Source organism: Pagrus pagrus (genome assembly GCF_965226575.1).
Source record: "Pagrus pagrus genome assembly, contig: HAP1_SCAFFOLD_33, whole genome shotgun sequence".
Taxonomy (NCBI): domain Eukaryota; kingdom Metazoa; phylum Chordata; class Actinopteri; order Spariformes; family Sparidae; genus Pagrus; species Pagrus pagrus.
Window position 1 is genome coordinate 400318 of NW_028175430.1, and position 13029 is coordinate 413346.

Below are 13029 nucleotides of genomic sequence, written 5' to 3' on the forward strand. Positions count from 1 at the left end.
ACGCGTTGCGTGAATCTCGCTCCCCGCGAGTGAAATGGCCACTTTGAAGTAGTACCTACTGTATGTATTTCTATAGTATTTGTACTGTGTGCTGTGTATTTCTACTGTGATGTGTATTTCTACTGTGATCTATATTTCTACTGTGTATTTCCACTGTGATGTGTATTTCTACAGTGTATTTGGACTTTATGATGTGTATTTCTACAATGTATTTCTACTGTCTGCTATGTATTTCTAGTGTATTTCTACTGTGTGCTGTGTATTTCTACTGTGTATTTCTCTTGTCTGCTCTGTATTTCTACTGTGTATTTTGACTGTGTGCTATGTATTTCTAGTGTATTTGCACTGTGTGCTGTGTATTTCTACTGTGTATTTCTATTGTGATGTGCATTTCTACTGTGATTTCTATTTCTCTGTGTATGTCTATTGTCTCCTCCTTTTTTCTACTGTGTATTTTGACTGTGTGCTATGTATTTCTTGTGTATTTGCAGTGTGTGCTGTGTATTTCTTCTGTGTTTCTACAGTGATGTGTATTTCTACTGTGTATTTCTATTGTGATGTGTATTTCTACTGTGATGTGTATTTCTACTGTGTATTTCTATTGTGATGTGTATTTCTACTGTGATGTGTATTTCCACTGTGTATTTCTATTGTCTGCTGTGTATTTCTACTGTGTATTTCTATTGTGATGTGTATTTCCACTGTATATTTCGACTGTGTCTTATGTATTTCTAGTGTATTTGTACTGTGTGCTGTGTATTTCTACTGTGTATTTCTACTGTGACGTGTATTTCCACTGTGTATTTCTATTGTCTGCTCTGCATTACTACTGTGATGTGTATTTCTACTGTGTATTTCTATTGTCTGCTCTGTATTTCTACTGTGTATTTCTATTGTGCTGTGTATTTCTACTGTGTATTTCTATTGTGATATGTATTTCTACTGTGTATTTCTATTGTCTGCTCTGTATTTCTACCGTGTATATTGACTGTGTGCTATGTATTTCTATAGTATTTGTACTGTGTGCTGTGTATTTCTACTGTGATGTGTATTTCTACTGTGATCTATATTTCTACTGTGTATTTCCACTGTGATGTGTATTTCTACTGTGTATTTCTACAGTGTATTTGGACTTTATGATGTGTATTTCTACAATGTATTTCTACCGTCTGCTATGTATTTCTAGTGTATTCCTACTGTGTGCTGTGTATTTCTACTGTGTATTTCTCTTGTCTGCTCTGTATTTCTACTGTGTGCTGTGTATTTCTACTGTGTATTTCTCTTGTCTGCTCTGTATTTCTACTGTGTATTTCAACTGTGTGCTATGTATTTCTAGTGTATTTGCACTGTGTGCTGTGTATTTCTACTGTGTATTTTGACTGTGTGCTGTGTATTTCTACTGTGCATTTCTATTGTGATGTGTATTTCTACTGCGTATTTCTATTGTCTGCTCTTCATTTCTAAAGTGTATTTTGACTCTGTGCTGTGTATTTCTACTGTGTATTTCTACTGTGTGCTGTGTATTTCTACTGTGTATTTCTCTTGTCTGCTCTGTATTTCTACTGTGTATTTTGACTGTGTGCTATGTATTTCTAGTGTATTTGCACTGTGTGCTGTGTATTTCTACTGTGTATTTCTATTGTGATGTGTATTTCTACTGTGATTTCTATTTCTCTGTGTATGTCTATTGTCTCCTCCTTTTTTCTACTGTGTATTTTGACTGTGTGCTATGTATTTCTTGTGTATTTGCAGTGTGTGCTGTGTATTTCTTCTGTGTTTCTACAGTGATGTGTATTTCTACTGTGTATTTCTATTGTGATGTGTATTTCTACTGTGATGTGTATTTCTACTGTGTATTTCTATTGTGATGTGTATTTCTACTGTGATGTGTATTTCCACTGTGTATTTCTATTGTCTGCTGTGTATTTCTACTGTGTATTTCTATTGTGATGTGTATTTCCACTGTATATTTCGACTGTGTCTTATGTATTTCTAGTGTATTTGTACTGTGTGCTGTGTATTTCTACTGTGTATTTCTACTGTGACGTGTATTTCCACTGTGTATTTCTATTGTCTGCTCTGCATTACTACTGTGATGTGTATTTCTACTGTGTATTTCTATTGTCTGCTCTGTATTTCTACTGTGTATTTCTATTGTGCTGTGTATTTCTACTGTGTATTTCTATTGTGATATGTATTTCTACTGTGTATTTCTATTGTCTGCTCTGTATTTCTACTGTGTATATTGACTGTGTGCTATGTATTTCTATAGTATTTGTACTGTGTGCTGTGTATTTCTACTGTGATGTGTATTTCTACTGTGATCTATATTTCTACTGTGTATTTCCACTGTGATGTGTATTTCTACTGTGTATTTCTACAGTGTATTTGGACTTTATGATGTGTATTTCTACTGTGTATTTCTACTGTGTATTTCTATTGTGATGTGTATTTCCACTGTATATTTCGACTGTGTCTTATGTATTTCTAGTGTATTTGTACTGTGTGCTGTGTATTTCTACTGTGTATTTCTACTGTGACGTGTATTTCCACTGTGTATTTCTATTGTCTGCTCTGCATTACTACTGTGATGTGTATTTCTACTGTGTATTTCTATTGTCTGCTCTGTATTTCTACTGTGTATTTCTATTGTGCTGTGTATTTCTACTGTGTATTTCTATTGTGATATGTATTTCTACTGTGTATTTCTATTGTCTGCTCTGTATTTCTACCGTGTATATTGACTGTGTGCTATGTATTTCTATAGTATTTGTACTGTGTGCTGTGTATTTCTACTGTGATGTGTATTTCTACTGTGATCTATATTTCTACTGTGTATTTCCACTGTGATGTGTATTTCTACTGTGTATTTCTACAGTGTATTTGGACTTTATGATGTGTATTTCTACAATGTATTTCTACCGTCTGCTATGTATTTCTAGTGTATTCCTACTGTGTGCTGTGTATTTCTACTGTGTATTTCTCTTGTCTGCTCTGTATTTCTACTGTGTGCTGTGTATTTCTACTGTGTATTTCTCTTGTCTGCTCTGTATTTCTACTGTGTATTTCAACTGTGTGCTATGTATTTCTAGTGTATTTGCACTGTGTGCTGTGTATTTCTACTGTGTATTTTGACTGTGTGCTGTGTATTTCTACTGTGCATTTCTATTGTGATGTGTATTTCTACTGCGTATTTCTATTGTCTGCTCTTCATTTCTAAAGTGTATTTCGACTCTGTGCTGTGTATTTCTACTGTGTATTTCTACTGTGTGCTGTGTATTTCTACTGTGTATTTCTCTTGTCTGCTCTGTATTTCTACTGTGTATTTTGACTGTGTGCTATGTATTTCTAGTGTATTTGCACTGTGTGCTGTGTAATTCTACTGTGTATTTCTATTGTGCTGTGTATTTCTACTGTGATGTGTATTTCTACTGTGATCTATATTTCTACTGTGTATTTCCACTGTGATGTGTATTTCTACTGTGTATTTCTACAGTGTATTTGGACTTTATGATGTGTATTTCTACAATGTATTTCTACCGTCTGCTATGTATTTCTAGTGTATTCCTACTGTGTGCTGTGTATTTCTACTGTGTATTTCTCTTGTCTGCTCTGTATTTCTACTGTGTGCTGTGTATTTCTACTGTGTATTTCTCTTGTCTGCTCTGTATTTCTACTGTGTATTTCAACTGTGTGCTATGTATTTCTAGTGTATTTGCACTGTGTGCTGTGTATTTCTACTGTGTATTTTGACTGTGTGCTGTGTATTTCTACTGTGCATTTCTATTGTGATGTGTATTTCTACTGCGTATTTCTATTGTCTGCTCTTCATTTCTAAAGTGTATTTCGACTCTGTGCTGTGTATTTCTACTGTGTATTTCTACTGTGTGCTGTGTATTTCTACTGTGTATTTCTCTTGTCTGCTCTGTATTTCTACTGTGTATTTTGACTGTGTGCTATGTATTTCTAGTGTATTTGCACTGTGTGCTGTGTATTTCTACTGTGTATTTCTATTGTGATGTGTATTTCTACTGTGATTTCTATTTCTCTGTGTATGTCTATTGTCTCCTCCTTTTTTCTACTGTGTATTTTGACTGTGTGCTATGTATTTCTTGTGTATTTGCAGTGTGTGCTGTGTATTTCTTCTGTGTTTCTACAGTGATGTGTATTTCTACTGTGTATTTCTATTGTGATGTGTATTTCTACTGTGATGTGTATTTCTACTGTGTATTTCTATTGTGATGTGTATTTCTACTGTGATGTGTATTTCCACTGTGTATTTCTATTGTCTGCTGTGTATTTCTACTGTGTATTTCTATTGTGATGTGTATTTCCACTGTATATTTCGACTGTGTCTTATGTATTTCTAGTGTATTTGTACTGTGTGCTGTGTATTTCTACTGTGTATTTCTACTGTGACGTGTATTTCCACTGTGTATTTCTATTGTCTGCTCTGCATTACTACTGTGATGTGTATTTCTACTGTGTATTTCTATTGTCTGCTCTGTATTTCTACTGTGTATTTCTATTGTGCTGTGTATTTCTACTGTGTATTTCTATTGTGATATGTATTTCTACTGTGTATTTCTATTGTCTGCTCTGTATTTCTACTGTGTATATTGACTGTGTGCTATGTATTTCTATAGTATTTGTACTGTGTGCTGTGTATTTCTACTGTGATGTGTATTTCTACTGTGATCTATATTTCTACTGTGTATTTCCACTGTGATGTGTATTTCTACTGTGTATTTCTACAGTGTATTTGGACTTTATGATGTGTATTTCTACAATGTATTTCTACCGTCTGCTATGTATTTCTAGTGTATTCCTACTGTGTGCTGTGTATTTCTACTGTGTATTTCTCTTGTCTGCTCTGTATTTCTACTGTGTATTTCAACTGTGTGCTATGTATTTCTAGTGTATTTGCACTGTGTGCTGTGTATTTCTACTGTGTATTTTGACTGTGTGCTGTGTATTTCTACTGTGCATTTCTATTGTGATGTGTATTTCTACTGCGTATTTCTATTGTCTGCTCTTCATTTCTAAAGTGTATTTCGACTCTGTGCTGTGTATTTCTACTGTGTATTTCTACTGTGTATTTTGACTGTGTGGTATTTCTAGTGTATTTGCACTGTGTGCTGTGTATTTCTACTGTGATGTGTATTTCTACTGTGATGTGTATTTCTACTGTGTATTTCTAGTGTCTGCTCTGTATTTCCACTGTGTTTTTATATTGTGATGTGTATTTCTACTGTGATGTTTATGTCTGCTGTGTATTTTTATTGTCTGCTCTGTATTTCTAAAGTGTATTTCGACTGTGTGCTGTGTACTTCCACTGTGTGATGTGTATTTCTACTGTGCATTTCTACTGTGTGCTCTGTATTTCTACAGTGTATTTCTACTGTGATAAGTATTTCTACTGTGCATTTCTATTGTCTGCTCTGTATTTCGACTGAGTATTTCTATTGTGAGGAGTTATTCTGCTGTGATGTGTAATTCTACTGTATATTTATACTGTGTGCTGTGTATTTCCACTGTGTATTTCTACAGTTTTCTGTATATTTCTACTTTGTTATGTGTATTTGTACTGTGTGCTCTGTGCACTGTACAGTAGCATAAGCTGTATTTGACTGCAAAAAGGTTTCTCAAGCAAGTTTCCTAGCCTGGACTGGCTACTATTGTTCTGAAATGCTAAAAATTGACATAAGCCAGTTTTCACCCTCAATGAATTAAAGATCAGGTAAAACCTTGTTTGTCATGAAATAGATCCACATTCAACCAGTTCAGGCAAGGAAACTTCAGTGAAAGACCTTTTTTCAGTCAAATACAGCTTATGCTACACTGTAAACCCGAACGTTCAAATTAATTAAATAGATTAAGTACTGCATACTCAAAGTTTTAAAAAAGTTCTACTAACTTAATTATGTCAAGTTTGTGTAACATGTTCTTTCTTTTTGAGTAATTTATACTAATAATGTTTGATTAAATTGAAATATTTCTTTATTAAGTAAGCATAAATTAAAAACACAACTTAAGTACAAGTTAATAGAATTAAGGCCTACATATAAGAATGGTAAAGTCTTCTTATTTCTATTATTTCAAATAGGTGGAATTTAATAATAGGCCTTGTACATGCTAAAATGCAATAAAAGGGGGGGAGCACCGAAGACAGGCAGCACGGAGGACTGCAGAAAGTTGGACCTACGTGGCAACAGTCAGCCTCACTGGACTTCCTGTAAGTTTTGAATGTTCATATATTGTTAATATACTAACATTTAGTTGTATTTTGGGTGCGTGTCGAAAAAAATAGCAGAAATGGCGGGTCCCTATTTTTTATGTGCTTTGCCACGCTTCCAGAAGGAAACATTGTGCTAGCAAGCCTAGCAGGTGTTCAGTTGTGTGTTACCTGTTTTAATGAGGCAGTTTAAAATGTTGGATACTTGTCCTAGAGGAGGTTGCAGGGCCGGCTCTTGGCATAGGGGGTATAGGCAGTCGACTAGAGCATAAAACAAAGTGTTTTAATCTTTATAAAATGTAATTGAATCCCCCCCTCTCATGTCTCATGGTGCAACCAACCCCACTGTGCCCGCAGTCACACACACAGCAGAGGTGTGTGCAGTGAGATTGTTTTCAAGCCGTTTTCTTGTTAGAAATGCCAGCCCCACATAGCAAGCGGGTCAGGGCCAGATCCGGCATCAAGCCGGCACCTCTGGCCTACATCTGGCATGGCAATAGTATGTTAGCCAGATGTGGGCCAGGTCTGGCAGTGATGGCACCGTTTATGAAATGGCATGCCAAATGTGGGCCAATTGTGGTTAGGTGTATGTGGCCCAGGTCTGTACAGTAGCAGACAGGTCTGGGCCAGATCTGGCATCAAGCCGGCACTTCTGGCCTATTTCTGACCTGGTAAATAGTATGTTAGCCAGGTGTGGGCCAGGTCTGGCAATGATGGCACCGTTTATGTAATGGCATGCCAAATGTGGGCCATTTGTGGTTAGTTGTATGTGGCCCAGATACGTAGCAGACAGGTCTGGGCCAGATCTGGCATCAAGCCGGCACTTCTTGTCTATTTCTGACAAGGCAAATAGTATGTTAACCAGATGTGGGCCAAGTCTGGCAATGATGATACCGTTTATGTGATGGTACGCGATACATGGGCCAATTGTGTGTGAGTTTATTAGACCCTAGAGTGACTTTGACTAGGGTCAAAGGGGACTATTTAAGGTTAAAAAAAAAAGAGACAGGTTTTACACATTTGAATTGGTTTTTTTTTAAGTATATTTTTGGGGCTTTTATGCCTTTAATTGATAGGACAGTTCAGAGAGTGACAGGAAATGGGAGGCAGAGAGGGGGAATGACAGGCAGGATAGGGCCGCTGAATGTGGGATTCGAACCAGGGCCGCCTGCTCTACACATGGGGCGGGTGCTCTACCAACTGAACTAAACACCGCCCCAACACATTTGAATTTTAAAAAGGCAGGACAGTCCCTTTTCTTTAATAAATGATCAAAGCTTTGTCCGAGAAGGCTGAAATCCTGACATGGCCTCTGCAGTTTGTAAAGTCCCCAGCCCATACAACCTTCAGAAACTTGAAAGGTCATCCTGGTGCATGTGAGGTCTTCAAATAAACCCCTTTATTTTTATAAATTTTCACATTCTAAAAGACTTAAAGAGCATATTGCAGGTTAGACCCCCCCCTTAAACCAATGCTTAGAAATATAATGTAGGAACAAGTTTTTCTTAAAATTATATTTATAAATATAAATTTATAAATAAGACTTCCGTTTTTGGGAGAAAATTTTACTTCCGCATCGAAAAACCCTTAACGGAAGTGACGTAGGCAGAGGGAGAGCGGTCGGTTTGAACAATAGGAAAACAATGGATTGTGGTGCTGGTTCTGACCCCGAGGGAACTTTACATGTGTATAATTACAAATACGACAGACCACAACCGTATAACTAGGAGTCCATTATGCACATTAGAGAGCAGAGAGACACCAGGAGGAGAATTGATGGCCAGAGGAGAGAGAAATTGAGCTGTGGTGTCAGGACAGTCAGTGCAGAGTTGGTCAGAGACTGGTGGCTTAGCTTACTGTATACGCATTAGCTACGGATATGCTTACATCACAACATCGTACAGATTACTACCATGTATCATGCAATAAAAAAACTAGTATTGATTATCTAATACATGTCGGAGTACTGATACTTACCAATGACAGAATATATAGAATATTTAGATTGACTACAGTAACATTATGACACAAGTTTGGTGAGAGAACATACATTTTATTAAAAACTGACTCATGAAAGTCATGACGTCAATTCTTCCCCTCAACAGCCAGCAGATGTCACTATTTTGACTGTATCGAATGCTTCGAAGCAGTGCATCATTTTCCAGGCAACTTTGTCAAAGTGGTTCAGTGCTTCAGAAAGCTTCGGTTTCACCACCACTAGGCAAAAGTTGCAATGATGGCTAAGGTGACCCATTCAATGGGTAAAATAATAATAAATAAAAGTCAGATAGCCAGCTTTACAGTGTCACATTTCATTGATTAATTTGGTGTTCCTGTTCAACCACTAGATGGCAACACCAGACATAAAATATTCATACTATTCAGTATTTTTTGTATAGCTAGGCTATTTAAATGTCTCAAATACAATAAATTTGGTTCCACAATAAAACACACATTAACAGATACATTGTCATCTAATAGTTTGCCCATGAAATCACATTTAGCACAGTCTACAATTTATAGCCATCATGGATGCCATAGCGATAATCAAATCAAATTACACTATCATCAAAACTGTAATTAATCAAAATTTTCCAGAACATATTCAGTTTATATTTGGCTGGCAATATGCAATCAATACAACTATTTACAATTCAACATTTGGAGAGTACAACATAACACAACTCACCATTTAAGAACACACTCACTCATCACTTGTATTGGAATTTAGCTCGCCTCTCTTTCAAGCAAGCAAAGCGATCAATCACCCTCTCATTGAAATCAGGCATGTTCCTGACAAGTTCCCTCTCCATGGAAAGCAGGCCCAATGCATTCAGACGTTCCTGTCCCATTGTATTTCTCAGGAATGTCTTGAACCTCTTTAAGGTGGAGAAACACCTCTCAGCTTCAGCTGTTGTCATTGGAGTGATTATGAGGATGTTCAACAGCGCCACAGTCTCAGAGAAGGTTTCCTGGAGGTTGTAGCTCTGTAGAACCTGGTACAGAGCCAGTGCACTGCAGGAGCCCCTGAAGTCTGGACTTTCGTAGATGAGAGAAAGCTCAGTCCTGAGCCTCTCCTTGTGTAGCATGGGGTATGCCCTCATGGTGGTATTCAGAGCCTCTTCAGGGAATGTTTTCAGATGCCGGTCAAACAGCTCTGCCTCTAGCAGCACGGCACTCACAAGGTAGCTGGTGAAGGAGAACCTGTCTTTGGCATGGCCCAGGATTGTTTCACAGATCTGTTAAAATGATAAAAATGTATAGTCAGTAACACACAATTGTAAAAAAAAAAATTCTACTGGTGTTGGCATGAATGTGGCCATGATCTACTGTATCTACTGTCTCACAGTTCCAAAGTATGCATTTTATTATTCATGCAGACTTATTACTGTATCCTTGTGTGAGTATAATGGACAAGTAATGGGTGAGTAAAACAAATGACTACCATCCATTACTGAATTACTGAAAAAGAGATTGTGACTTTATCACTTGGTTCCAACACTTGAGTATGCCTACATCATTGGTCAGTAGTGAATGCAGATACCTCTTTTGACAGCCTCTGCTACTCTTGTTCATAAGGCTCTCCTTGATCTTGTGGTACCTGGTGCTTCTTGCTGCTGCTGTTGAGAGGAGCTTTGGTCCCTGAAGGGAGACAGATCAAAAGTGTGAGAATATGATGACAGTATGTCAATGCCATTATCAATAATTACTCTCTTTAAAAAAAACAGTAATACTAGTAAGTAATAAAAAATTGCCGCGAAACTCTTTCATTCACCAATATTTTGTTATGATACGCTAGTGCTATTCCCCTCTGAGTCCGGGGGTTAGCGGTTATCAACACCCGGGGTCTGTAGGTTGACCTACTGACCTCTGACCTGGACGATATCATCTCCGACCGCTGCCCGGCTCATTCTGATAATAGTCATTCCGCTTCGGCATTCGGGTCCATTTTTAGTGCAACTAGCCAGAGCTTTAGTAAGTCTAGGTTGCGGAGAGGAAGCTGAACTTCGTCCAGCTGCTCATTTTGTTCAGACAAGTCGGACACACGCAGAAACGAACCGTAGCATTAGCGATAGCAACAAGGCGCGCCGCAGTCGGAGATGACATCATCCAGATCAGAGGTTAGTAGGTCAACCTACAGACCAACAGCTAACCCCGGACTCAGAGGGGAATAGCAGTAGCGTATCATAACAAAATATTGGTGAAATTAACGAATTTTGCGGCAGATAATGTGTTATTTAGAGGCTACATTGCACTGCCCTGTGTACTTGCATTATACAGATATACGCGGCTCTCAGCTGGATCTAATTTCGTTGGAACGACTTGTAATGACACCAAAGTTATCTGGGTGAGTAAATGATCGTATTTTATGCTAGAAATAAGGTCCAGATTGTAAAAAACGGTTATTATCCATTAATAATCAAAAGAAATATACCATCTGACCCATTTAAAAAAAAAAAAAACAGTGTTATGAGTATGAAAAGCCTCAGAGTTATCAATGTCCTGTATCAAATCATGAATGCTGGCAGTGAATATGCCAACAGCTTCCTCCTTGTTGATCTTCTGGAGGGATCTGGAAAGGGGAGCCGCAGCAGACGAGGACAGGACAGTGCTGCACTCTCGCACTCTCAGAGAATCCATGAGGAGCCAAAAATGCTGACAGACATGAAAGACATATGTGAAAGGCAGAAGATTACAGTACATAAATAACACAAGATATACAAACTGAAATACAAGTTATGATACTTTTTCATCAGAAATCACAAGAAGACCCTTACCTGCTTTATTTTTGCACAAGTTCCCTCCTGCGTCTCAATGTTTCTTTCCGTTGGAGTTACTTACTTCAGTTTCTCCACAACAGGCTGAGCAGTTAGTAAATAGAGACATAAGCTGGCTTTGGCACACAATGAACTTGTCAGTAGCCCTGAAAAAAGAAAATTACCTATTAATTTGCACCATGACACATCTTGGGCTGTGCCTGGAAAGCTAGGATAATAAGAGGTCAATCTTTATACAAATATGTAACTTAATACATTCAATGGTTGGTTTACTACATATACCCTTGTCCAACCTGCAATCCCATACAACAGCTCTGTCACAGAATGTGTTCAAGTGTGTTAAAAATGGAGGTCAGATAGTGTTGGAGTTGTACCGCCTGTATGCATATAGATAGCATATATAACTCGAAAAATTGTATTTCCTGCGAAAATACAGCGTGAATGCTGACGGCTGAAGTGATTTCGGAAATCTGCTGAATGTGCTGGAAAACACTTGCCTAATGCATAAAAAATGCATACAACTATGAGAATGAATGGTCAAGAATTTGCAGAAAAAGCTGTCTTTTTTCAAAAGCTGAAAAGTCAAAGGCGGAAAAGTAATAGGTTCAAAGAGCTTAAAAAGCTGAACATTTTGATAATTGGATGGTTTCTCTAGCTGAACATGAAGCTGAATATTTGAAAAGGATGAAAAGGCTGAAAAGCTGAAAAGTAATAGGCTGAAAGAGCTTAAAAAGCTGAACAGTTTGACAGCCAAACAGTTTCTGTAGCTGCATATGCTGGAGCAATAGCAGAACCAAAGTTGAAAATGTCCCCATAAGAATGAATGGGAAAACACCTCCCAAACTCCTGCAGGTTTAGAAAAAAGTGTAATGGTTATGGCCAAAATATGTATACAGTGAGTAACAGGAGACATTGCTGAACCATGTGATGTCTTTTTTATTTCTGTAAAGTGAAAAATGAGGGAGCCAGAGCGAGAGACAAAACCGGTACCGTCTGCTCCACTCCAGAAATTTAGGCTCAAAGTTAACACTGCAGCTTATGGGGGAGTTGCTGGAGTGCTTGTCGCTCGAGGGCTTCTACAGCCAAAAGTTTAAGTCCTACATCTGAAATAAGAACATCACCTGAAAGCCAACAAGATTTCCTACATTTCTATGTATATATTGTCTATGTGAAGTAAAAGCTGTGGGACCCAAATCAAGATGAAGAGAGTTTTTTCTCAAGTTTTTGCAGCTGCTCTCCACTCTAGCGATGATGTCACCCACTCTAGCTCACGCAAATGTTATAAAACAAGACTTACAAGTGGCTGTTCACGTTCAGCTGAGTCTCTGTCTGATCCGTTACTGTCTCCTGCCGGGGCGGCAGCACCAGCAGCTGCTGACAGACAGCGGTCCGGATGAGGCTGTCGGCACCGAAGGCACCGCACCGCACCGGGGGTTGGAGGGGAGAGGGGGGCGGGGGGTCGCACAGTTCTTGCTTCGGAATCCCAGTTGAACTCCATCAGATCGCTGGAGTGATAATCCTCTGGTTTAAACTGAGCGACACACAACCGAGTTTTTCGTAGCTGACGCAGAGGTCAAGCCCCGTCTCTTCAGCTGCACAACACGCACCCAGGCACGGAAGATAGCACCGTTTTTTTTCTGGTGGACCGGTGGACTCGATGTCGTGACAGGCTGGAGTTTGTGAAACCACCACAAACTGAATAATTTACCATGTCCATGATAACGCAATCCAAACCTGCTGTAAACACACTGACTCACGATAAGACGACCGCTCTGACAAATAGCCATCTGCTCCCACACTAAGCTATGGCAGCTGCTAGCATACAACTCCCTCTTGTGACGTAATATGACGCGATGTTGGAAAAAAAAAAAGAGAGAGACAGAGAGAGTTTTTAGGCGCTGTGCTCACTTTTTCGGTTAAATTTGTGCTCTTGTGTCTTGAAAAAACATTTCAAATCCTCACTCAACTTTTCAAATGGTATTTTTCACACATTACATTTATTTTGTAAACCAGTAT

The 13029-nt window shown here is 38.4% G+C and overlaps 1 protein-coding gene across 2 annotated transcripts; it reads right to left on the reverse strand.

The window, feature by feature from the left end:
• Positions 1–8273: 8273 nt before the first annotated feature.
• LOC311253691 (uncharacterized protein) lies at positions 8274–10089 on the reverse strand. 2 transcript variants are annotated; one of them, XR_014621815.1, is made up of 2 exons: positions 9780–10089; positions 8274–9474 (listed from the first exon to the last, which is right to left on the reverse strand). XR_014621815.1 is itself a non-coding variant. In XM_084384188.1 (2 exons), exons 1-2 carry the CDS (start codon positions 9930–9932, stop codon positions 8947–8949), a joined length of 624 nt encoding a protein of 207 aa, XP_084240314.1. In that variant the 5' UTR covers positions 9933–10089; the 3' UTR covers positions 8274–8946. The 2 variants fall into 2 exon arrangements, 1 of the variants encoding a protein (XP_084240314.1); XM_084384188.1 differs by having other exon boundaries at positions 9837–10089.
• Between the last annotated feature and the right edge of the window lie 2940 nt (positions 10090–13029).

Bases quoted from the DNA above. Each gene is read 5' to 3' on its own strand.
- LOC311253691 (XM_084384188.1), bottom strand. From the start codon at position 9,932: ATGGCATTGACATACTGTCATCATATTCTCACACTTTTGATCTGTCTC. The intron at 9,475-9,836 runs GTACCACAAGAT...TCATTTTAACAG, and splicing joins GCAGCAGCAAGAAGCACCAG to ATCTGTGAAACAATCCTGGG.